The 23,735-nt window shown below is 40.3% G+C and overlaps 1 protein-coding gene across 2 annotated transcripts in view; it reads right to left on the bottom strand.

The window, feature by feature from the left end:
* Positions 1 to 23,735, bottom strand: part of GLRA1 (glycine receptor alpha 1) — a 99,517-nt gene that overhangs the window by 49,281 nt on the left and 26,501 nt on the right. For both annotated transcript variants that reach the window (XM_042452530.1, XM_042452531.1), the window contains exon 2: positions 8,182 to 8,312. In XM_042452530.1, the coding sequence (XP_042308464.1) occupies positions 8,182 to 8,312 (131 nt within the window). The remainder of the gene's footprint in view (positions 1 to 8,181; positions 8,313 to 23,735) is intronic.

Here is a 23,735-nt window from a genome sequence, read left to right as displayed (position 1 = left end):
TCCAACTTTAAATTGCACATTCGTGCTGTGAGTATGTCCATTTGTTTTGCCTCTATTAATTTTTCTAACCATTCTTCTAAAGTAGGTGTCAACTGTAATCTCCAATATTTGGCAAATATTACTCTAGCAATCGTGAACATATATAACATTAATTGTCTATGTTTTGCTTCTACCTTTTTTTCCTCTAGAATACCAGTCATATTTAATAGAAACAATAGAGGATTTTTTGGTATATTAATTCCCAATATTTTTGACATAGATTCCTGTATTTTTCCCCAAAATTTCTTTGTTTCTTCACATTCCCACCATAGATGATAAAAAGTGCCTCTTTGTTTCTTACATTTCCAGCACATACCACTCCCAGCCTTATACATTTTATTTAATCTATTTGGGGATAGGTACCAGCGATGAAACATTTTAATATAGTTTTCTTTATAATTTTGACATAATGTAAAAGAATTCGTGTCTCGCCATGATTTTTCCCACCAGTCCATATCAATTATTATTCCAGTGTCTTGTGACCATTTAATCATACATTCTTTTACTGTTTCCGATTCCAGATCTCTTTGCTTTAATAACTTGTAGTATTTGGATATATGCCCTTTTTCCCCATCAAACATAATATTATCAATCTCGTTCTTTTGATCTGTTAATTCATGTTCTTTTTTATCAATTTTAAATCTTTCCATGAGTTGCATTTGCAATAGCCAATTTTTATTAATCAATTGCGTTATTTCATTTTGGGATTTCATTATTAATTTCCCTTTTTCTCTTTTTAAAAGTTCCTTATATGTTATCCAATCCCTTCCTTCCTGTTTAGATCTTTTATAAAATGCCTCTTGACTTGAAACCCATAATGGCCACTGATTATAGAACATTTTTTTAATTTTTAACCAAATTTTGAATAACGAATTCATTATAAAATGATGAGAAAAGTCAGTATTTGCCTTTATTTTTTCATACCAAAGGAAAGCATGGAAGCCAAATCTCATTTTTGTACTCTCCAATTCCAATAACTCATCATTTTTCAAAAATACCCACTCCTCTATCCACTGAATACATGCTGCGTAATAATACAGCTTCAAATTTGGTAGATTACATCCCCCTTTCCTTTTGTCCTCTGTCAATAGCTTCCATCTAATTCTAGCCTTCTTTCCTTGCCAGATAAAATTTGTGAGGATTTTTTGCCAGTTTTTAAAACAAGATTCGTTACATAGAATGGGTAAGTTTTGAAATAAAAATGTATATCTTCACAACAGCCCTATCAATTAAATCATTATTATTGCCCATTTGCAGCTGGCAGCCCTGGAGAAAAGACTGAGCAAGGACACGGGTCACCTGGTCACAAAATTCCCCATTAGGGTGAGATGTTACATTTTTCTTTAAACAATAGCAACTGTTCTAAACATCAGCATATGTGCATTGTATGCATACCTGCATTATCTTTTGTCTTCTTTTTTGCTGGTATACACTAGCCATCTTATTGTCATCTGCACTGTCCAGACACAATGTTGAGACCAGTATTGCCTATCACTATTTAAAAATTAGTCAAGTGGAATAACAGTAACTGTAGGCATGTTACTGTAAACTATGGATTATCATAGAATCATAGAATCGTATAGTTGGAAAAGACCGCAAGGGCCATCCAGTCCAACCCCCTGCTATTCAGGAAATCCAAATCAAAGCATCCCCGACAGATGGCCATCCAGCCTCTGTTTGAAGACCTCTAAGGAAGGAGACTCCACCACTTTGTGCAACTGTCAGTGCCTCATGACAACCTTTTAAATAGCTGATGCAGGTTTTCTTCTGTATGTGGATTTACCTAATGCTTGGAAAGTTACAGTTACAGGTCCTAAAGGGTAAGTAGTTGCCTTTAAGCTTCAAAATTTTGCAAGTACAGTGGTGCCTCGGGTTACGAAATTAATTCGTTCCGTGGCACCGTTCGTAACCCGAAAAGCCTTCGTAAGCCGAATTGCCATAGGCGCTAATGGGGAAAAGCCGCGATTCTGTGCGAAAAAGCCGAAAAAAGCACCAAAAGTTTTTTCGTAACCCGAAAAAACATTCGTAACCCGGAACAATGTTTTCCTATGGGATTTTTTCGTATCCCGAAAATTTCGTAACCTGGGTATTTCGTATCCCGAGGTACCACTGTAGCTCTTTCTTTTTCTACAAAGTAACTTTAAAAAGTTACCCCTTTTAGTAAGATTAAAAAAAAATCTGCCACAAGGCAACAGTGTGTGATATAGCATGAAACAGTGACTGAACTATTAGATATTCATTCTCCATCATTCAGTGAGGGCATACTTCCATAACTGTAAAAGGAGTGATGTTATGCCAGAAGTTATAATCATAATATAATGTAGTTTATGCTATAATTATTGAAAAAAGAAAGGAATTGCTGTACTGGTAACTGGTTATTTGTAATAACTGGTAGTGCCAAGTACTAAATTTACTGTATTGGACTGGTCCTACCCTCTCACACAAAAAGAGTCCTCCCAAAAAAGACTGCCATTTTCATAACACCATGTCAACTTTCTTGGGGTTTGCCTCCGTTGTTTCTAAAACGTAGGCAGAGCATCTATAGTTGTTCATTTTGATTTGTATGAGCAGATTTAAATTAGCAGGTTCTGGGGTTTAGTTTGTGCTATATTTAAAGACTGAATTGGATTTTGACTTAATTTTGATAGAAGGTTCTGTATTTATTACATCATTACTTGCTTGGAGCCTTTCAGATGTGGTGATCTATAAATTTAATGGAATGAATAGTTGTGGACTGCAGGGGCATATTCCAGCAGCTAATACCTCCTAGGAATTATGGATCATGCATTTGCACCCCACAGTACTGAGGGCCACACATGGAATCCAGACTAAAAGGCAATCTTTCAGCATGTGGATCTATGGCATCATTAGTTCCCAGGGAACTGTTAGGGATCTTAGAAAAGGATGTTCAAGTGACAAAAGACTCTAACAAAGGGGGGAGGTGAAGTCTTGTGGTTCCTGTCAGTGAAAGGTCATATCTGCATGGGTTTGCAACAACAGTAACTGGAACAGCAGTAGCAAGAACAAGAACATTTACAGAACTATCAAGAGGGCACAAAATGTTACTGTTATGTTTGGTTTTGTTGTATGCCTTCAAGATGTTTCCAACTTATGATGATCCTAAGGTGATCCTATTACAGGATTTTTGTGGAAAAGATTTCTTCAGAGAAGGTTTGCCTTTGCCTTTCACTGGGGCTGAGAACATGTGACTTGCCCAAGGTTATCCAATGGGTTTCATGGCTGAGTGAGGATTCCAGTCACCAGAATCATAGTCTACTTCTCAAAGCACTACACCACACTGGTGACTCTCTTACTGTTATGTAGCCAGTGCCATTTCATAACTATGGGAAGAAGCCTAGCTCACGTCCAGGCATGCTAGCTAGCCTGACATTTATATGCTCCTGTATTGCTACAGATGGGCAAAGTTGTTTATTTATCTTTCCATAATGTTCACATGATTTCCAAACCCATATTCATTCTGTCCTCTTTAGTGTTGATTTCTGATTTATTTTTTAGAAGAAACATGGGACAAAATTTGAACATGTTTCTGTGCATGGTATGTGTATGTATTTTGTAAACATTTTGACTTTGTAAGTCATTCTTCCTAATATATGCTTTTTGTGCACCATATTCTGTAAACTACATTTTGCATGATATTTTGGAACTTTCTTTGAGAACAGTGAATCAATTCAAAATAAGATCAAACCAACCAGTTTCCCCCATCTCTATGCATTACTACAGAGTCAATTTCAGCAGAAGCCACCAAAAGCCAAATTTTGACCCAACTGACCCTGCTGGTACAGGATCAGTTTGACAGCGGGTGAACTAGCCTGACCTAGTCTTTTCCCTAGGCTTCTGCCTACTGGCATGGTCACACTGGGGTCCTCAAAGTACACTAGTGCAAATGACAACAATGAGCAGAATGCATCATTACAAGGCTGTCATTGCAGGAACAAATTTTGATGGCCTTGGTTCTTGCTAAAGTTGAAGACTATATTGTCCAGGGAAATGTTCCCAGGCATTGCATGATTGTTATCTGATGTAATTTTAAATTGTTGTCTACCATATTTTATTGAATGTTAACATGAATTAATATGTATTATTTAATTATTTGTGTAGAATGTATGCCGTAGGCAGATTTATTTTATTTGTTTTAATTGTATGTACAGCACTGTGTAAATTTACAGTGCTATACAAATAAAGCTTAATAATAATAATAATAATAGAAATATAGGCAATCAAAATGAAGTAAAACTATGGGTCAACCAAAGACTATTTCTAGATCTGTATCTGTATAGGAATTGCTGTGTGCCAGCAGGGTGTAGGGGTTTGAGTGGTGGACTCTGGAAACCAGGATCATAGAATAATCCTAGAATTGGAAGATACCACAATGGCCATCCAGTTCAATCCCCTGCCACCCAGTGTCAAATCACTACTCAGCCATGGAAACCCAGTGGGTGACTGGACAAATCACATTCTCTCAACCTTAGAGGAAGTCAAAGGCAAACTCCTTCAGAACAAACTTTGCCAAAAAAAATTCTCGTAATAAGTCTGCCTTAGGGTCACCCTTAAGTGAGAAAAAGAGTTGAAGGCACACAACAACAGCAATAGAATTGCTGTTCTGATAATCAACATGACTTCCATTGTGTGCTTGTTCTGGCATCCTTATACAACTGTAGTACAACCACCCCACTTTATCCATGGTTTTTTTTAATCCATGGATTCAAGCATCCATGGCTTGAAAATATCTGAAAAATATAGAAATTCCAAAACACAAACCTTGATTTTGCTATTATATATAAGGGATACAATTTTGTTATGCCATTGTATTTAATGGGACATGAACATCCACAGATTTTGGTATCCACCAGGGGTCCTGGAACCAAACCCCAGCAGATAGTAGAGTATAAATCTGTATAGATTTAGACATTGTATAGTATAAATCTACACCAGCATAGTTATGCTGCATCTCACAATACTTCTAGATACTGTACAGAAGAGGCCTTGGCATGAGCTGATCACTGCACAATAGTAAATTACAGTTGGCCCTCCATATCCAGGGGTTCATCCATCCATGATTTGAAAATATCTTTTAAAAATATGAATTCTAAAAAGCAAACTCTGCTTTTGCCATTTTATAGGAGGCACTATTTTACTACACCATTGTATTTAATGTGACTTGACTGTCCATGGATTTTGGTAACTATAGGGGATTCTGGAATCAAACCCCAGTGGATACAAAGGGCCCACTTTATTTCTCAATCTATCAGATCAAAACAGAAGGGGCACATATTGGTGTGTGTTCTTGGAAAATGAATGGCTGTATTAGCAATTGTACTTATATGGCCTTGGAGAAAATAAAATGTGTTTTTATGCTAGTATATTGACTCAACAAGATTCTAGCCTTTGTCTTTGGCTAGTTATTATCCCAAATGTGGATAAGAAATTCCTGGCAGTTAAGATCCTAATAGCTTTGTATGCCTGGGTGGCACTGCAAAATGAGATATTTGGAGTACATATTACCCTATGTGTTATAACAGCCATTTTGGCTAATTGCTGAGCATCAAAAGGACACAGGGAGTTAAACGTGCCATATTTACTCTGAATATATTTTCATGTAACTTTCTTTGGGTGGAAATCAGATTGATCAGATATATTAAAGTGACAGGGTTTTAGCTATAGTACAGAGAGGAGAATGACAGAGCTGAAAGAAGGTGAGTGTATGGCCATCAGTTCACTGCTGACCACATCACCCCTGTGGGATGCAAGGAGCAGGTTCAGTCTGAGTCACAGCTATGTCTGCTCTGTTTATAAGCTGCAAAGTGGCTCTAGGGAAGTGGCAGCTGTGAGAGGCCAGCTCTTCTTGGAACTGGGGCACCCGAGTTTGCATGTCTTTATGGTTAACTCGATGTTCAGAAGCTTGATGGCTCAAGGCTTATTACTGCTGATCAGCTAAATTTGGATGTGAGGAATGGTCATGAGAAAATAGAAACTTTTATTTCTGCTCAGCAGCCTTCCACACCCCCAAGCTCTCAATTGGTTTGTGCTAATTATTTTACTCCTCCTGCACAGTGGTCCTTCCATTTGATTTGACTGACCTCAACAATGAACAGTACATTAAAATGGTAGAAGCTAGAGATAGCTATCCCTATCAGATATGTTGCTTAATCCAAATAGATTTTATGCTATGTTATAAAAAGGTCTTCTCTACGAAGTTGCTCTTTTGACCAGCCTACTCTGGGCAATTGCATGGGCAAAATCCAAAATGATAGAACCAAGGCTGATGAAGCAGCTGCTGCATGTTTGTCAAAGGACATCTTTTTATATGATATGAAAGCATTTCAGATAACCAGCAGGTGTGTTGTAAGTGAAAGTGGCATGGATGAAATTGACATAATCAAAAAGCACCTTAACTTTGACCCTTTAGTTTTCACACACACACACACACACACACACACACACCCCTGATGTGTCAGACTGGTGTGTTTTTGCTCCATCATGTGTATAAAATGTAGGAGAAGAACATGGAGATACACATGCTTTTGCAGCATCTCAATATATTTGTAATTCCAGATGCATGCATGTACACGTTTAAAAGATATATGGACATACATTTATGAGGCCGTGGTATCTTGGCTGCAAAAACCACAGGTGTAACATACATGTTGTCTGCATTAATTTGAGCACACAGAATTACTTGGAGTATACATAACTGCACTTGCACCAGGATTGGCCCAAGATATTTTGCTACCTGCAGTGAAGGGCAAGGTTGCTTCCTTCCTCCATTTCACATTTAGACTGTGACTGCACTCACAGTTGAATACTGGCAATCAAATATTGGCAAACTACCAAACTTGAGGACAGCAGATCAGCTATATGAAACAGACAGCTCTGTCCTGTAGCTGATTGGAATGGCCATGAGACAAATAAGGAACAGCCAAGGGATTGCCATTGCTGTCTCTTGGCTTCTATTAGCATAGGTGGTTGCATCACTATGCCTAATGGTAGGAGAAGTCTATACATCCCATTCTTTCTCTGCCTGCCTGTGTGCATGGTGGTGGGATGATAAATCTTAAGAGAACCTAAGGGTTCTCTTAAGCAAAGATAACTCAGAGGCATTTTTGCCAGTTCCTTCCTCTGAAATATAGCCCACAGCACCTGGTATTTGTTAGCATTTTCCCATCCATGTACTAACCAGGGATGACTCTGCTTAGCTTCCACTATCAGATAGGATCTGTTGCCTTTGTACTAAAGAAATGAGCAGAAAATGCATAAATGCAGATATGAGGTAAAAATCAGATGCAGTGGCTATAGGGGAGGTACCATTCACATGACTGAATGTAATTGTTAGTTCTAAGTAGAGTACACCTATTGAATCAATAGGAATTTACTAAGTCAACACTTATGCAAGTTCATTTGTTCAACAAGTCTACTTACATAGAAACTAGTGACTGGATCTAGATCCATAGTAGTTTGCACATATTAGAAAAATGTTTCGTAAGTGCTTTATGTTTTAAACATGCTTTAACACCTGGAAGCACTGTTCTCAAGATAAGTTATCTTTGGCTATATTTCTGTCCAGACAGTTAAATCACATTCAACCACTGAAGCAAATGAAATCTATACTTTATTCTAGGATTCAATAACAACAGCTCAAAAGGGAACATAAAGAATGTTGAGATGAGTGACTGGATGAGTGGAAGGATGAGATTAAAAAGAAAGATGAGAAGATGGTAACTGAGGAGAAGCAGATCAGAGAGAGTAGATACAGAAACATGAAGAAAAACTAGCATGACACAGAGGGGGCTTGACTGGAGTCTTTCTCCATGAATTGCTGTTTTTCTACTTGTATCTTTTCTACTTTTTTTTTTTAATGTAGAGGACTGTTTAACATTTCTAGTTGTTTCAGTTGTTATAGCTTACCCTACCACTCAGCCCTCGCTGCAATGTAGCCCTAGTGTGGATCATGAGGTATGTTCACAGGAATAACTAGAGAATAATAAGGCAGTTATTCATTAATAGGGAACCAGAACCTTGCTTTGGAGCCCCACAAACAGAATGTGGTAAAAAAAAAAACCCAAAGGTCATGTTCTGATCCAAAACAAAATAGAAAGGAAAAGAATGAGAGCGTGCAGTGCATACCTTTAAAATTGGGCCTGATTCTGGCATCGTATCCTGATGTCCTTCCCATCAGTTTATCCAGGAAATCTGAAGGGGACATTGGCTTAGGAGCTGACCGAGCTGCTGCTCCAGTTTCTTTGGAAGCGGCGAGGCTGAGCCGAAAAGAAGAAAGCACGCAGAGATTTCATTAGCAGACCTTCCTCTTTTGCTGATTTTTTCCCTTTCACCCCCCTGTTGTGAAGGTTTGGATCAGAATTCTTTGCAGCTGTAAGCCATGACAAATACTGCTGTGGATTCTTAATGAAGTTGGTCTCAGCTAATTTGTTTGCTCAGCCCAAACATTCCTGAACACGGAATCCCAATCGCTACCCAAGATCAAGCAAAATGATAGAGAAGAAAATCCCTCTGCTAATTTAGGTACAGACTCTGAGTGCCCCTTAAATCAGAAATGTGAACTTTAGCATTCTATCCTAGTGGGAAAACACACTTTGAGATTAGGTAGGTTTTATTATGGTGCATCAATTACCATGTAATTACATGGCAAATACCAGAGGAGAGCATGCAGTATGTTGACATTTCCATTTCTAGAGTGAGTAAGGTGTGTGAGTTATGTCAGCTTCCATTTGCTTGAACAGGTAGCTTGAGATGAAATTTCCTGCACAGCACGGGGAGACTTCAGGGGACTAGGATTCTCCTACTTAAATTGGTCATTTATTGGTAAAGAAATCTGGCAGCCATGCTGGGACTAAAGCACTTCAAAGTTCTTAGTCTCAGGTTGAAACATACAACAATAGCAGAGATCTGATTTAATATTGGCAATCCTCTCCCCAGGTTTATTCAGTAATTATTTATTTATGATATTTCTATATTAGTTCCCAGCCCAGAAGGGCCCCTGAGGCAATAAACAAATAAAAACACTTAAAACAGTATAAATATGAGACCTTTTAATTTCTTCTTCAAATACTAAAAATCCTCTTTAAATACTAAAACAGTCTCTAAATTTTTGTTGTTGTTACCATTCAAGTTGTTTCCAACTTATGGTGACATTAAGGCAACCCTATCTTGGGGTTTTCTTGGCAAGATTTGTTCAGAGGGGTTTGCCCTTGCCTTCTTCTGAGGCTGAGAGTGTGTGACTTGTCCAAGGTCACTCAGTGGGGATTCAAACCATGGTATCTCCTAGTCCCACACTCAATATTCTCAATCTCTAAATCCTCTTTAAAACTTGTGAAAACTGCCTAACAACAACCTTAAGATACACCTTTAAAACATTTAAAACAGGGCTATTTCAAACATTAAAGGCCATGTGGATCAGTACTGTTTGGCTGCCTGCTAGTAGCTTGAAAAAGATGGAGCCAGTCTTAATTCCTTTGGTAGGAAACTAAATACTCTAAGTGCTGCAACAGAGCAAAGCCCAGTTGCATGTACATACCAACTTAACTTCACAAGGGCGTTTATCATATGGAGCATTTTGGAGATTTTGCAGATTCAGGGTGACTGTGGGTTCAATGATGTGGATTCACGTCATAATGTTAATGTGTTATCAGACGAGATTCCTTTCAATGGGAGCTCCTTCTGTGGTGCTTCTGCAGTGATTCCAAAGTGACCCCTCATTTTGGTGAAATTGGAAAAAAAGTGCATTCACAGAATTTGCTTTCAAGCTCACTTCGATTTCACTTCGAATTGGTTTGGTGTGGAAGATCACTCCAATGTCGCCCCCCTTTGCCCCCTGCGTCCTGCTCCTTCATTCCCCTTCTCCTACTTCATGCCATCTTGTCCTCTCTGCCACCTATCCCATCATCCTCTGTCTGCAGGCATCCCCATCTTGTCCTCTCTGCCACTCTGCCACCTATCCCATCATCCCCTGCCTGCTCCTGCATCCCCATCTCATCCTCTCTGCCACTCTGACACCTATCCCATCATCCTCTGCCTACTCCTGCATCCCCATCTTGTCCTCTCTGCCAACCTGCCACCTATCCCATCACTCCCTGACTGCTCCTTCAGCCCAATGAAGGATGACAGCTAAGGAGGGGGCAGGGAAGGAGGACAGTGTCCAGACCCCCACTGAGCATGTGCAAGGGTCTCAATTCGATTCATTGAATCCGCATGATATGCACCGGTGTGGTAATACAATTTGCACTCACTCCGCTTTGCATGAATCCACATCACATGACTTACCTTGGATTTGATTCCCCCTCTATTCAGAAGGGCAACGGAAGGGCAACCAGATGTGATAAAACATTCACATTATGACATGAATTCGCATAGCTGAACCAGGAATCACCATGGATCGGAGCTGCAAAAAGCCCCGTGTGGTATACTCCGAGGTGTTGGGACATGCAACAGATCCTTCTCTGAGGACCTCAAATTTCAGCCAGGCTCATACAGGAGGAGGTAGTCTTTCAGATATCCTGACCCATAGCCATTTAGGGCTTTGTAGATCAAGCCACATCCTTGATTGAACTCAGAAGCAAATTGGAAGCCAGTTTAGTTCTTGTAAGACTGGTGTGCCTCTAAAATGCACATCCAACACCAGTCTGGCTGATGCCTTTTGCAATAGCTGCAGCTTCCAAATACTTTTCAAGCACAGAACCATGCAGAGAACATTATAGTAGTTTAACCAATTAATGCATCATTAACAGGTTAAAGGCACTCATGCCTGAAATCTACTGAAATCAGTAAATTTCCAGGTGCTTGTTATTTTATTTATTCCATTATTTGTTCCATTCTTCATACAAGATATAGGCAGGGCTTTTTTCAGAATTGGGCTGTGATGGCTAGTTTGAGAATTATGTGGACTGAGTTGAAAGGCACACACAACAGGCCTGGAGAATATCTGGCCTTCTAGATATAACTAGAATGAAACTCCCACCATTCTTCAGTACTGGCTATCCTGGATAGTACTGAGGAGAATTACAGGCTAACAATATTGGGTGGGCCATGCATTGCCCAGCTCAGGCATACAAGTTTAATCAAAGATTAAGAAGCATCCCAGAAGGAACTAAGGATCAAAAGTCATATCTTCACTCTTAGAAGCATGTGCGACATGAAGAAACCCAGCTGACTTCCAGACCTAATATTTCCATAAGTTTCTTTCATGTCCCATTTTGAGTCACTGGCTCAATTGACAACAGCTTGGTGCTTTGAGGATGTCCCCCCCCCCCATCTGACACAAGCACCACATCTTGATTGAATGTGGAAAGGATAAGTAATGGGTTGAGGAACTAGATTTCATGGGATTTCTATAAATTGGTAACATTATAGAAAAGAACAAACTGTGGTACAGTGGGCTCTCAGTATCTGCTGGGATTGGTTCCAGCCCTGATACCAAAATCCATGGTCTCTCAAGTCCTATGAAAAATTGGCATTGTGAAATGATGTCCCATATATTAAATGGCAAAATTAAGATTTGCTCTTGGGAATTTAAAATATATATATATTTACAAATGATAGATGGTTAAATCCATGGATGCAGAATTTGTGGATACAGAGGATCAGACGCGTTGTGGAAATTTCAGGTGATTTTGTATCTGTTCAATGTGGTGTCTCCATATCACTTTCCTAGCAAATAGAGGCATACATTGTCTGATCATAGCTTGTCTTGTTGCATTAAAATGGACCAACTTTTGTGCACAGGTCAGAACAGTGCCCTTTAACCTGCTAATCCCTAATCTTTGGGTTGGATAGAGACATAATTTAAAATTCTGTCTCTGTGCTCCCATTGTTTGAGCTACCTGACAAAACTAAAAGAAACTAGTCTGACAAGTAAAAGGTATGGTTGGTAGATACATAGCTGCATGAATATTTAGTTGAAGGGCTGTCCAGTCTACTGCCAGTTTAAAGACAGAGAACCAGAAGAAATAGCTACCAGCACTGTGTTCCTGGACAGTGACCAGACTGAGCAGACAGCCACAGATGCTCCTGGCCAAACACATTGCCAATATGGTAAGAAGAACTACTGCATACCTATTTATATGCAAATGAGCATCCTAGCTGACTAGGTAGTGAGCATCTGAAAAGTTAGAGCCAGACCCAAATCACAGGAAGCCCTTAAGTATGATGTCCTCAAGGAGCCATTCTCCCTTAAAGTTTGCTACATCCCAGCAAGTAGCTGTTCAGACCCTTTTTGAAGACACCTAGAAACAAAGACTCCACCACCTCTCTGGGTGATTTGTTTTGTTGCCAAACTGTGAATAAGTTCCTTCTAATATTAAATTGAAACCTACCCTCATGTAACATAAAACCATTAGACCTGGTCCTACTTTCTGGGCAGCAGAGAACAAATCTGCAGCATTCTCTCTTGTTTTCTTATCATACCTCTTATTATATTTCTTGCCCTTCTCTGAATCTGCTCCAACTTGTTTATATCCTTCTTAAAATGTGGTGCCCATAATTGAATATGGCATTCCAGACAAAGCCTTGTGCAGAACATGGTGGGACTATTACTCCTTTTTACTTGAAAACTATGGTTCTATAAATTTAGGCTAAAATATTCCCTTCTTTGTCACGGCATCACACTGATGGCTCATCTCCAACTTATAATGAACAGTTGACCAATGCAGAAAACTGGGGTGTTAATAATTGTTTTACTACTAGGGAGTCAGAGATGGCCTTGTGGACTTAAGAGAGCTTCTTGAACTAAGCAGAAGTGGGTGCCATTTGCTTTTTTAAGTTTGAGTCTGGCCCTGAATGAGTCGTGGCTACACCTGTCTTGGTCCTCCTTCCCCTAGGAACTGCTTACACCAGAGATGGGCAATTTCAGTAGACAAGGAAGGCTTCTTTGAATATAAATTCCCCTCTCCATTCAGAATCCTGTTTTTTTAAAAAAGGTCCTGAGCATGTGAAAAGCTGCTTTGGATCCCATATAGGATAAAAGCAGGATGTCAATTCAATGCATATATTAAAATAAAATAGTAAGTTAGTAAGTTTAATGTTGTAATTCCAAGTCACAGCATTCAGAATAGGAATACACAGTAATAAAAAACAGCAGCTTCAAAAAATAATAATAATATAGGTAAAGCAGTGGTTATAAAACACAGACTGTAAACTTACTAGTTAGTAATGAATGCTTAAGCGAGAGTTATGTGTTTGTGACTGCTTTGTATTCATGATCCCTACATATGCCCTTGTTTAGAATATACATAGGGACTGTGAATGTCCCTCAATCCCCATTTAAATGTCAGCAGCTGCTGTGATTGATGGAGATCTGTTCCCCTGTGGTTCAGGAAGCAGTAGACTGATACTGTCACCCCTCTGCTCATGTGAACAATCTCTGCTGTGAGGAGGACTTGAGGCAGGGACCCTATTTCTGCCTGTTGCAATGGCAATTGCTTGCATGAGGAGGTGGGAACATTAGTCATCCACATCCTTAGTGACAGAAGAAAGGCCACCATTGATTGCACTGGCTACTGGCTGGTAAAGGGGGAAGTGGAGGATCAGGCTGGGATTCACTACACAGCTATGTAATGGCAATCGTTACATAACACTGGAATGGATAGAAGATTCTGGCCATAATTTTTCAAAAAAATAATAATCTAAAATGCCTACTAGATGTATGAGATACATCTCTTTTTTGATTTTAAGAAATTTGAAAAAAAACCAGCCACTTAATAGGCAATATACAGGAATGCATCTGCTAGTAAATATTTAATACTATTTACTGAAGAAGTAGATTGAGTCCATGGAAGCCTATGCTACAAATTCTTTTCCCCAGTTAGTCACAAAGGTGCTACAGGATCCCTTTGCATACTATTTACGTTATTTATTTACTATGCAGTAAATAAATAAAACTCTTGTCTTGTTATGAAAAGAAACAAACCATAATGTACTTGCAGATTTTCATACTGAAGAGCAGCAGATTAAATAATCCATGGTTTTGTACTGATATCAAATAATTCCCCATATATTCAGTAGAATCTATAGGAAACTTGGAGAAGTAGGCAAGCAAATCTGTATTCAAGTCTATCTGCAATGGTAGGCAAATCATTAAATGCAAGGCTTTCTGTTCTGGTCACCTAACCTTCATGAGCACTGTCTTTGACCTTCAGGAAATTATTAATGGAATACTTTCCCATAAATTACATTGATAGCACAGAGTTTATTCTCCATCTTCATCTTTATTTTTGTTTCCTTTCACCAGCAAAAGAAAATCTTATTCTGCTACTGGAAGGTAGCATTTTATACTGGAATATAAAACCAGGATTTTTGTTTGCTAGCATTGCTCTTTCACAGGGGAAGCCTTCATTTTGGGAATGAGTTAATTTATTCTTTGTTTATGGGGATATGTATTTCTAGAGTACATTCTGCCAAGCAGTGCTTTTCTAGAAGAGCTATGTCTCTCCTAGTGAATAACCTAAGAATAGATTTTGATTGGGTCCACACTTTGGGCATTAATACACAAGGCAAAAGAAGTGGAATTTTAACAGGATAAAAGTATCTTTGGCTAGTACTTATCAGAAGGCATCATGTTCATCCTGCTGCCACCCTGTTACAGTACCACACCTTTTCATTGACAGGAAACACCCCTCAAAGAACTCTTAATCTTGCTATTATAACGTAGATATTATGATGCAAAAATCCTTTTCACTTCAGTTTTGGCATTACAGCTGCCACGTGGTAAGATGGGGCCTGATTTTCCTCCTCTCTTCCCCTTTCACTCACTTTTAATTTTTTTAAATTAATCAAATTAATTTTTATCTTTGCTGTGTTTGCCTACTTATAGCAAAATGATAAAGGAAAAATATTTTAATCATTTTTAATTGTTTTTAATTGCCATAATTATGCACACAACAAAATTAAAAAATAAATAAGCCAACAGGTACGGTGCTGACCTGGTTTGGAATAGTGAGGGTAGGGGGATGGTGGGGAGAGAGGGAGGGTGAATCAGGTACCCTCATGGCATCTCATACTTGTAATAGCAGAATTGAAGTGAGGAGGCTTATCACACCGGTGGTGGTGGTGGGGAAGTGTCCAAGCAGTGCAGTCATGGGAAAGAAGAGAGGTGTGATAACGAATGTTTTCGGAATGTTATATTCCTGTTTCCTTTCATAATGTGATTATCATGAGGCAGGAGGCAATGTCCTTAAACCATGGCTTAAAGTTGACCTTAAACCATGACACTTCTTCCTGCACTCCCCAAGGTCATGAAAATGTACCACTTATGGTTGGATAGGAAAGGGAAATACAGATTTTTGTGCATCTTAGAAAACATGGGAAGCTCTAAAAAAATAAAAAATAAAATAATAATGCATTACGTGAATGTACTGATCTGAAATGTACACCAAATGCAGTTGTACAGCAGTACTGCACATACAAAATTGGAGGAACTCCCTGTATCGAGCATGATATTTGCCCTAAACTGAGAGAAACAAAGAATAACACATGGATAGTCCCTGTCTCACACAAGTGGATGATTGTGCCTAGGAACAGGGGTAGGCAACCCTTTTGAGCCGGGTGCCGGGTTGCTGTCCCTCAGACAACTGGGGGGCCGAAGCCAAAAAATAAAAAATTAAATAATTGTTTTAATAAATAAATAAACCGGGACAAATGTAGGACAAAAATTTCAAATGGAGGACACTTTTTTTAAATAAAAAAATGGAGGACACGCTAAAAAATTTAGCTGATTTTTTAAAAAATGTTAATATAGATGCATGTTTTGGAGGCTTCTATAGACAATTGCCCCCCTTGCCTGCCGCTTGCCACCCCCTGCCCGCCTCCTCTTGATAGGCCAAAGGCCCCACGCCCTCATGTGAGAGGCCAAAGGCTCCGGCGGCAATCGGCGGCAGGACCAGGCTGGGGCCGGTCCCAAGGCCTTGCCGGGCCGCATCCGGCCCGCGAGCTGCAGGTTGCCTACCCCTGGCCTAGGAATAACAACATAGCTATGTTAGAGAGCAAATCTCTTCCCCTAAACAATCTGGGGGAAATAGCTGTGGTTGCTTTAAAAACTGGTATCCGTGCTTTGCAAGCTCAGGAGAAAATGGGGGAAGAGGGAATCAATACTGGGCTGTAAATCTGCATTCCGAAAGAGGTTCTGCATGGAAATGAGCTGGGAGTAAAAAAATTCAATTAAACAGCAAATGAGTTGGTGCCCAAAGAATCCTGCCAGTTCAGCAGAGAGGTGCCAGAAAATGCAATATACTGATTCCTTCTCATTAAGCACAGGCTATACAAAAGACTATGGGGAACGATGCAATCAAATATCTTACAGTTTTTGGTTTTTCAAAAGAACACAACCCAAAGATATTATATGCATGAGATGAGACAATAGGCTAAGAAACATCATATAGTTTTCTTCTCCTGTACTGTATTCTGACATGTAAGGAAATGGACAATAATATAGAACAACCTAGTAATGCTAGAATTTGAACCACTTTTACAGATATTAAAATCCTAGTGCTGGGGGACTCTGCATAACATAGCTGGGCTGAAGCTGAAAGGACAAAAATGAGGACACCAACTGAATCTTGGTAGAGAAAATATTCTGTATTTCTTAGGAAAAGAAGACTTGGGTCAGCTTATTTTTACTGTAAGAGAACAAATCTTGACATTTACTCATCCCCAAATAAAACACTTCCATAGGGGATCAATAATCCTGCAAAAGTACATATATAAGAAGCTAGTAGAAATAGAATCAAGAGTTTAGACTTTAGATGGGCCCATAGAATAGAAAGACAGAAATGTTTTTTTTAAAATATACACATTATACACTCATGCTGTAAAACAGGTTTGTACTCCATATGATTCTCTAGGAGTAAGAGAATTGCTCATTAAGATATGGAATAGATGAATGGTGTTATCTTTTGGCAAAAGGAAATTCTCCAGATGACACGGGTGCCATCCTGAGCTCTGGATAAACATGAAGAGAGGTCGTACTAATTGGCTGGAAGGACAGCTATAAATTACAATGGAATCCAGTCTAGTTAGGATGGCAAGGTCGAACCCCAGTTAAATGCAGCAGATCAGACTATGGCCAAAATCATATCAGCATTACACCATAAAAGGAACTGTGTAAATAAGAATTGGGGGACTTTAAGATTTGAGGAGGGGGACTTGCAAACAGGGCAGAGATAATATATTCATTTTAGGCATTCATGATTAGCTGTACACCTTGATGACTTCAGCCAATAAAGTTACAGGGGAGGAAAAATGCTTCTGCGAAAAGGGATTAAAAACTGTCTGTGTCAAATTTGGTGCATATGCCTACTTGCCTAGGACACCCCTTCTTGCAAGACTGTACTTAATAAATTGGATATTGCTGCTTCACTTGTTTTGTCCTGATTAATTTGATTTGGTACTTTGGTACTTAGAAAACTATATCTCACAAGCCCAAGGACCATCTTGTCCAAGTCCCTCCTATACAGGAATACACAATCAAAGCACCCTTGATAGATGGCCATCCAGCCTCTGTTTAAAAACCTCCAAAGAAGGAGACTCCATCACACTGTCAAACAGATCTTACTGTCAGGAAGTTCTTCCTAATGTTGAGGTGGAATCTTTTTTCCTGTAGTTTCTAATTAACTGCTTAACATCTTAAGAAGATTTTAGACAGAAGCTCAAGTACCTTGGGTGAAGTTCATGTGGTCTTGGAGACTTGAACCTCTCAAACTTATATAGAAACATTTTTTTTGTCTAAACTTTATCTATCCTATGAAATCCTGGGGCTTGTAATTTACACTGGTTGTGATTTCTAAATCCCACTCCTTAAACTTCTAAACCCAGGATCCATAGGAGGGATGGAACCATCCTAGGCCTTCATTGCATTGGGACTTATCTGGTAAACAGCACTGTTTTGAACAGTGCAATGTGGGATCGCTGTCTTCCCTATCACATGTTTGGAATCGTCCCATCATTGCAGTCTTTGTTCACACTAAAAACCTCTGCATTTGGTACTTCCCCTTTGATTGCATGCACACACAGGTTCCACCCCCTAGTATAAATTATAATCAGTCTTACTTTTAAACAGGCCTCTCCCCACATATATCTCTATATGTGTGTTTGTGTGCCTGCCCCCACCCCAGAATGGAAGGATCAGTACTCACTCATCAATGGTAGATAGACTTTTTCACAAGGGAGGCAAGTGGCATTAAATTGTGATTCAATCATGTTAATAATGCAATCAGGGGGAAGATTATCACATTCAGGTGCACTACTCCCATTCGTGTCCCATTCATAAACAGTAATGGATTCATCATTGGTTAATAATGGAAACTCCCATTATTACCCAATGACGTGTCCATTACTGTTTATGCATGAGACATGAACGGGAGAAGCACACGAGGATGTGATAATCTTCTCCCCCGATCACGCTAGTATCATAATTTAATCACCATTTAATGACTCTTGCCTCCTCTGGGTGAAAGAACCCGAGCAGCTACTGATCTGTCTATATGATCTGTCCTTATGCAATGATTTATCACTACAAGCCCTCCCTTCATCCACCATCTTGAGGGAGAGAGGGGCAGGCTAGCTCCAAGAGGCCTGCCTGGAAGAAGAGAAGCCCTCCCTTCATCCACCATCTTGAGGGAGAGAGAGGCAGGCTAGCTCCAACAGGCCCGCCTGGAAGAAGACAAGCCCTCCCTTCAGTCCACCTGCCTTGGTCCAGGCCTCGGAGGTAGAGAAGAACTGCTGGACCTCATCCCCTTCCCCTCCACCACTCCCTTCTCCTTTTGTGTCGTGTCTTTTTTAGATTGTAAGCCTGAGGGCAGGGAAACGTCTAATTAAAAAGATTGTATGTACAGCGCTGTGCAAATTTACAGCACTTTATAAATAAAGGTTAATAATAATAATAATAATAATAATAATAATAATAATAGTAATACACAATGTCTAAAAAAGCCACAAAGAAAGGAAAATGTCTCAAACAGCCAGAGACATGAACGAAAAATAAATTCTTTTATTAAACTGTAAGATTGTTTCAGTTTTTCTTTATAGTGTGTGTGTGTGTGTGTGTGTGTGTGTGTGTGTGTGTGTGTGTGCAGGCACGTGTGAGAGAGAGATGAGGGCATCGTAGCATTATAGCTACAGAATGGGACGAGAAATGGAGGCTGGGGAGCTAGTCAGCAAAGTTTTAGCTTCTAACAAGTGTGCGGGGGGGGGGGTCATTTGGCAAAGGATTTAAAGGATTCTTGCTGATACAAAGGAAATCAAACTGCAGTGTCCACCCCCATTTGCCTCCTTCTCTCCTGATCATGTTTTCCCACCCACAGCATGCCCACTATCCCCAAAACCATCACTGAAATGGAATTCAACTTTTGCACTGCAATAAAAATAAAACAGTTGCAGGAAAGGGGGTCATTTAAGGGATATTTTGGGCAAGTCAAAAGAAATGCTCTCATGATGGTCTCTGATGGGACACCAATAAAATTATCCATTGCTATGACAGAATGACATGGATGTAGCACTTCAGTTCTGTTGTTGTAAGGCAGTATTTGCTGTCTGCTGATCCATTCCCTGCTATCCCTACATGAGATCCAACATGGTGCAGTGGTTTGAGCATTGCACTCTGACTCTGGAGATCAGTGTTTGAATCATTGCTTGGCTATGGAAAATCACTGACTGACCTTGGGCAAGTCTAGGGTTGCCATAACTGTCAACCTCCAAACCGGGACAAATTGGGGGGGGGGATGTAGGACAATGTAGGACAAAATTTAGCCCCAAATGTAGGATATATTTTTAAAATGGAGGACACGCGAACAAATTTAATGATTTAAAAAAGTATTGATATAAACTCATGTTTCTTAGGCATGCTCAAAATGGAGGACATTTTGGCATTATTCCTCGACAGATGGCAGAAATGTACTTCCCTTTCTGGCCACCCCCCCTTCCAAAATTCCAAAACACACACAACAGCACAAGTCCAGGCATCCTTAGCATTTGAGCCGAAGTAGACAGGCAGCCCCTTGAGCCGGCAAACTACATGTTCCAAGCCTTCTTAGCAATTCCCCCCTTCCTCCTTCTCCTTGCCCCCTGCAACCCCCCAACCCTCACCCCCTCTTTTCCCCCAGGTACAGTATATCTCAACTGGCTGTAAGGGGGATTTGTGGGTCAGTCTTTTTCTTTTTGCATGGGGGCAATAGCAGCAGCAGCAGCAGCAGCAGCCGAGGAGGAAGGGGGGAGGAGGAGAAAAAGGAAAGGGAAGGAGAAAGAAGAAAAGGAGGAGAAAGAAGAATAGGGAATAATATACAGTAAAAAGAAGAGGAGGAGGAGGAAGAGGGGAAGAAAAGAAAAAAGAAGAAGAGGAGGGGGAACAGAAAAAAGAGAAGGAGGGGAAGAAAACAAAGAGGAGGAGGAGGAGGAAGAGGAGGAGGGGAAAGACTAGAGGAAGAAAAAGAAGAAGAAGAAGAAGAGAAGAAAAATAGGGGAAGAAAAAGGAAAGGAAGAGAAATAGCTTGCTGGCAAAGCTCTTTTCTGCCCTTGGCCCGTGCGAGGGTCCAAAGAGGAGACACTCCTCCTCTTGAGGCTGGCTGGCCAATGGGGAGAGTGGAGCTGGAACAGCCCCGCCTCCTGCTAGCAGTCACAGGCTCCTGCAGCAGGGGCGGGCTGTCCAGCCATTGGCCAGGCACCCTGAAGGGCAGGAGCTCCTGCTCAGCCCTGCGTGCGGCCGCACAAGAGCACGCAGGGCCAGGGAAGAGCGCGCAGGGCTAGGGCAAAGCGAGGCAGGTGGCTGAAAGGCTGCAGCAGCAGCCGCAGCAGCAATGGCGGTGGCGGCTGCAGAATGGCCGCGGTTGTTGCGGCGGCGGCGGCAACCAGCTCAACCCGGGGCAAAGAGCCAAACCGGGGCGTGACCGTGCCAACTGCCCAAAAATCGGGTTTGTCACGCCCCCCGGGGGGGTTATGGCAACCCTAGGCAAGTCATGCACTCCCCGCCAGGGGGGGGGGGGGACGGACAAAAGCAAACCCCTTAACAAATTGCCAAGAAAATCCAATGATAGTGCCATTTTAGGGCTAACATAATTCAGAAGCACCTTGAAGGCAGGCAACAACAACAATAACAGAGGCAATTTAAAAACAAATACAACACTATCCAATATAAATTAAGCAAAGCAAACCCTAATGCAAGTGAAAATATCTTAAGACAAAATATGCTAAGGTTTAGCATGTTAACAGCCAGTGACTCAAATAGAAGAAACTACCAGAGGACTCAAAATATACATACCTGTCATCACCATCATTATTATTTTTAAATAATAACACACTGACATTTAAATTGTGGTTAATATTGAAATTTTTTAAATAAGTATGGATAATGGATAGAACTTGATGCATAACCAAAAATTATCTTCAATTTTGTAAGAAATCAATAGAAAAATCTTCTATTACCTGTTAAATCCTATTGATTTGATGATTTCCCTTTGGTTAGATACTTTCCATCACCATTACCAATGAGTGTGCACACCCGCATATGCATGCTGACTTGCGCGCACGCACACACACACACACAGAGTGAAAACCTGTTGCCTAATAGCTAGAGCTCCCCTGTGCCTTTTTCAATTAAGCCATCAATACAACATAGGAAAGTTACTTGTGGAGCAAAAGCAATGTGATAATGCTGCATCAGCATAACTGAACATCAGTCAGTGCAAAACCCATGTCTTTTGGAACACCAGGACAAACCATGACTCCAGCTCAAGGATCCAAAGAAATATGAATGAAGGAACTCACAGTCATAACAAACTATCATGGGTTAAATGTGCCAATGCCCTGCTTAAATGCTCAGGCCTCCACAGAGGAAAAGTCAATCGATTTCAAATGTTGCCATTTAGAGACAAAAAAGTATTTCATATTTTGAAGAAAAATACATGTTTCCCATTTTTTCCAATTCAACCTTCTTCTTGGGGAACAGAGGAAAAAGAGAAAATATGTTTTTTTGGTGTATAACAGGCAAAGGCAAACCCCTTCTGAACAAACCTTGCCAAGAAAACCCTGTGATAGGTTTGCCTTAGGGCAAGTCACACCCTCTCATCCTCAGATGAAGGCAATGGCAAACCCCTTCTGAACATATTCTTCCAAGAAAACCCATTAGGGATCTCCATAAGTCAGAAATGACTGGAAGGCACACAGCAACAATAATGCCTACATGACCAAAAACCTAACATAGCTCCAAGTAAATTCCCATTAAATGGATCTCAATAGTCACTGTCTAGATTTCTTTAATAACATTTCGGCAGACTACTTCTCCAGCCTGGAAAACAAACAGTCCAGACAGAGAATCTGATAGAATCAGCGTGTGTAAACCAGTGTTGTCTCTCACATTTCCCAACAGCTCTGTGGACGTATCTTCAGCCTCATAAAAAAGAGGCATAAGGTCCCAAACAGACAGGCCAAAATAAAGCTGCTTCAGGTCACTTTGGAAGTATGCTGTTTAAATGACACATGCATTTTAAGAGACCTGAAGCTGCACCAAAGCTGCGCTCCAGTCCTTAGGACTTGAGTGTGGCTTTGGTGTGGCTTCTGGCTTCTTAGGATGCATGCATCATTTAAACAGCATACCTCCAAAGTGGCCCGAAGCAGCTTTATTTTGGCCTGTCTGTTCGGGCCCATAAGAGATCAGGTTTTCCTCTCTGTAGCAAACATAATTCTCTGTGTCATCTGAGAGGGTGATCTTAGGCTACTGCAATGGTCTCTTCATCAGCATAGCACAGCAGCCCAAGAAATGTAAGTAAATAATTGCTAGTAGTTGTTCCACTTCCCATTATTAAAAGAGCAGCCTTGAAGGCCAATACACATCCTGGACTTCTATGCCTTATAAAAAACTAACTTTTAAAAAAAGAAAGACGAAAATGTAACTTATTAACTCAGGTTAACTGCAGTAAGCACCACCTCTCTCAAGGACAATAATCTGTTATAGAATTTTAAAACAATTAACATTGTGTGTGTTTTGTGACTTCAAATCATTTCTGACTTATGGTGACTCTAAGACAAACCTATCACAGGGGTTTCTTGGCATGATTGGTTCAGAGGAGGTTTGCCATTGCCTTCCCCTGAGGCTGAGAGCATGTGACTTGCCCAACGTTACTCAGTGGATTTTGAACCCTGGTCTCTGGAGCTGTAGTCCAACACTCAAACCACTAACAGATCACCAAGGGGAGAATTCAATCCAGTGACAAATTAAGGATGCAACAAAAAGTAACTAGTTTATATCCCCCCCCCCCCGCGTTATCCATCTTGAGCCTGAATTGATATAATCTGGTAATATTATTATCATCATTCTGAAAAACTTTGTTTTCCATTGACAGGTATTGCTTCAGTTGATTGCAAAGACATGCTGATGGTTAGCTGAGAAACCAACAAGTATATCATCTAATCATGTTTTAAAATCAGAATGTAGAGAGATCTTGTAGCACCTTTGAGATTAAGAAACATGTCACATGAACTTTAAAAGCATTTCAAGCCTCCCAGGCTGGAGCCGGGACACAGAATGGAGGCTGGGATTATTGCATGTTCCAGGTTCTACACCAGTATGGGGTAGGTGCCATTTTTTTCTTTCTCCTCAGGCAGTAAAATGGCTTTGGTTCAGCACTCATAGCTGATGTTACTGGGTGTCCTGGCTTGGTGTGCATGTATGTGTATGACGTCTGGGT

Source organism: Sceloporus undulatus, chromosome 2, assembly GCF_019175285.1.
Source record: "Sceloporus undulatus isolate JIND9_A2432 ecotype Alabama chromosome 2, SceUnd_v1.1, whole genome shotgun sequence".
Classification (NCBI taxonomy): Eukaryota; Metazoa; Chordata; class Lepidosauria; order Squamata; family Phrynosomatidae; genus Sceloporus; species Sceloporus undulatus.
The sequence above is the reverse complement of the archived record's forward strand: the minus strand, read 5'-3'. Positions and strand labels throughout refer to the sequence as shown.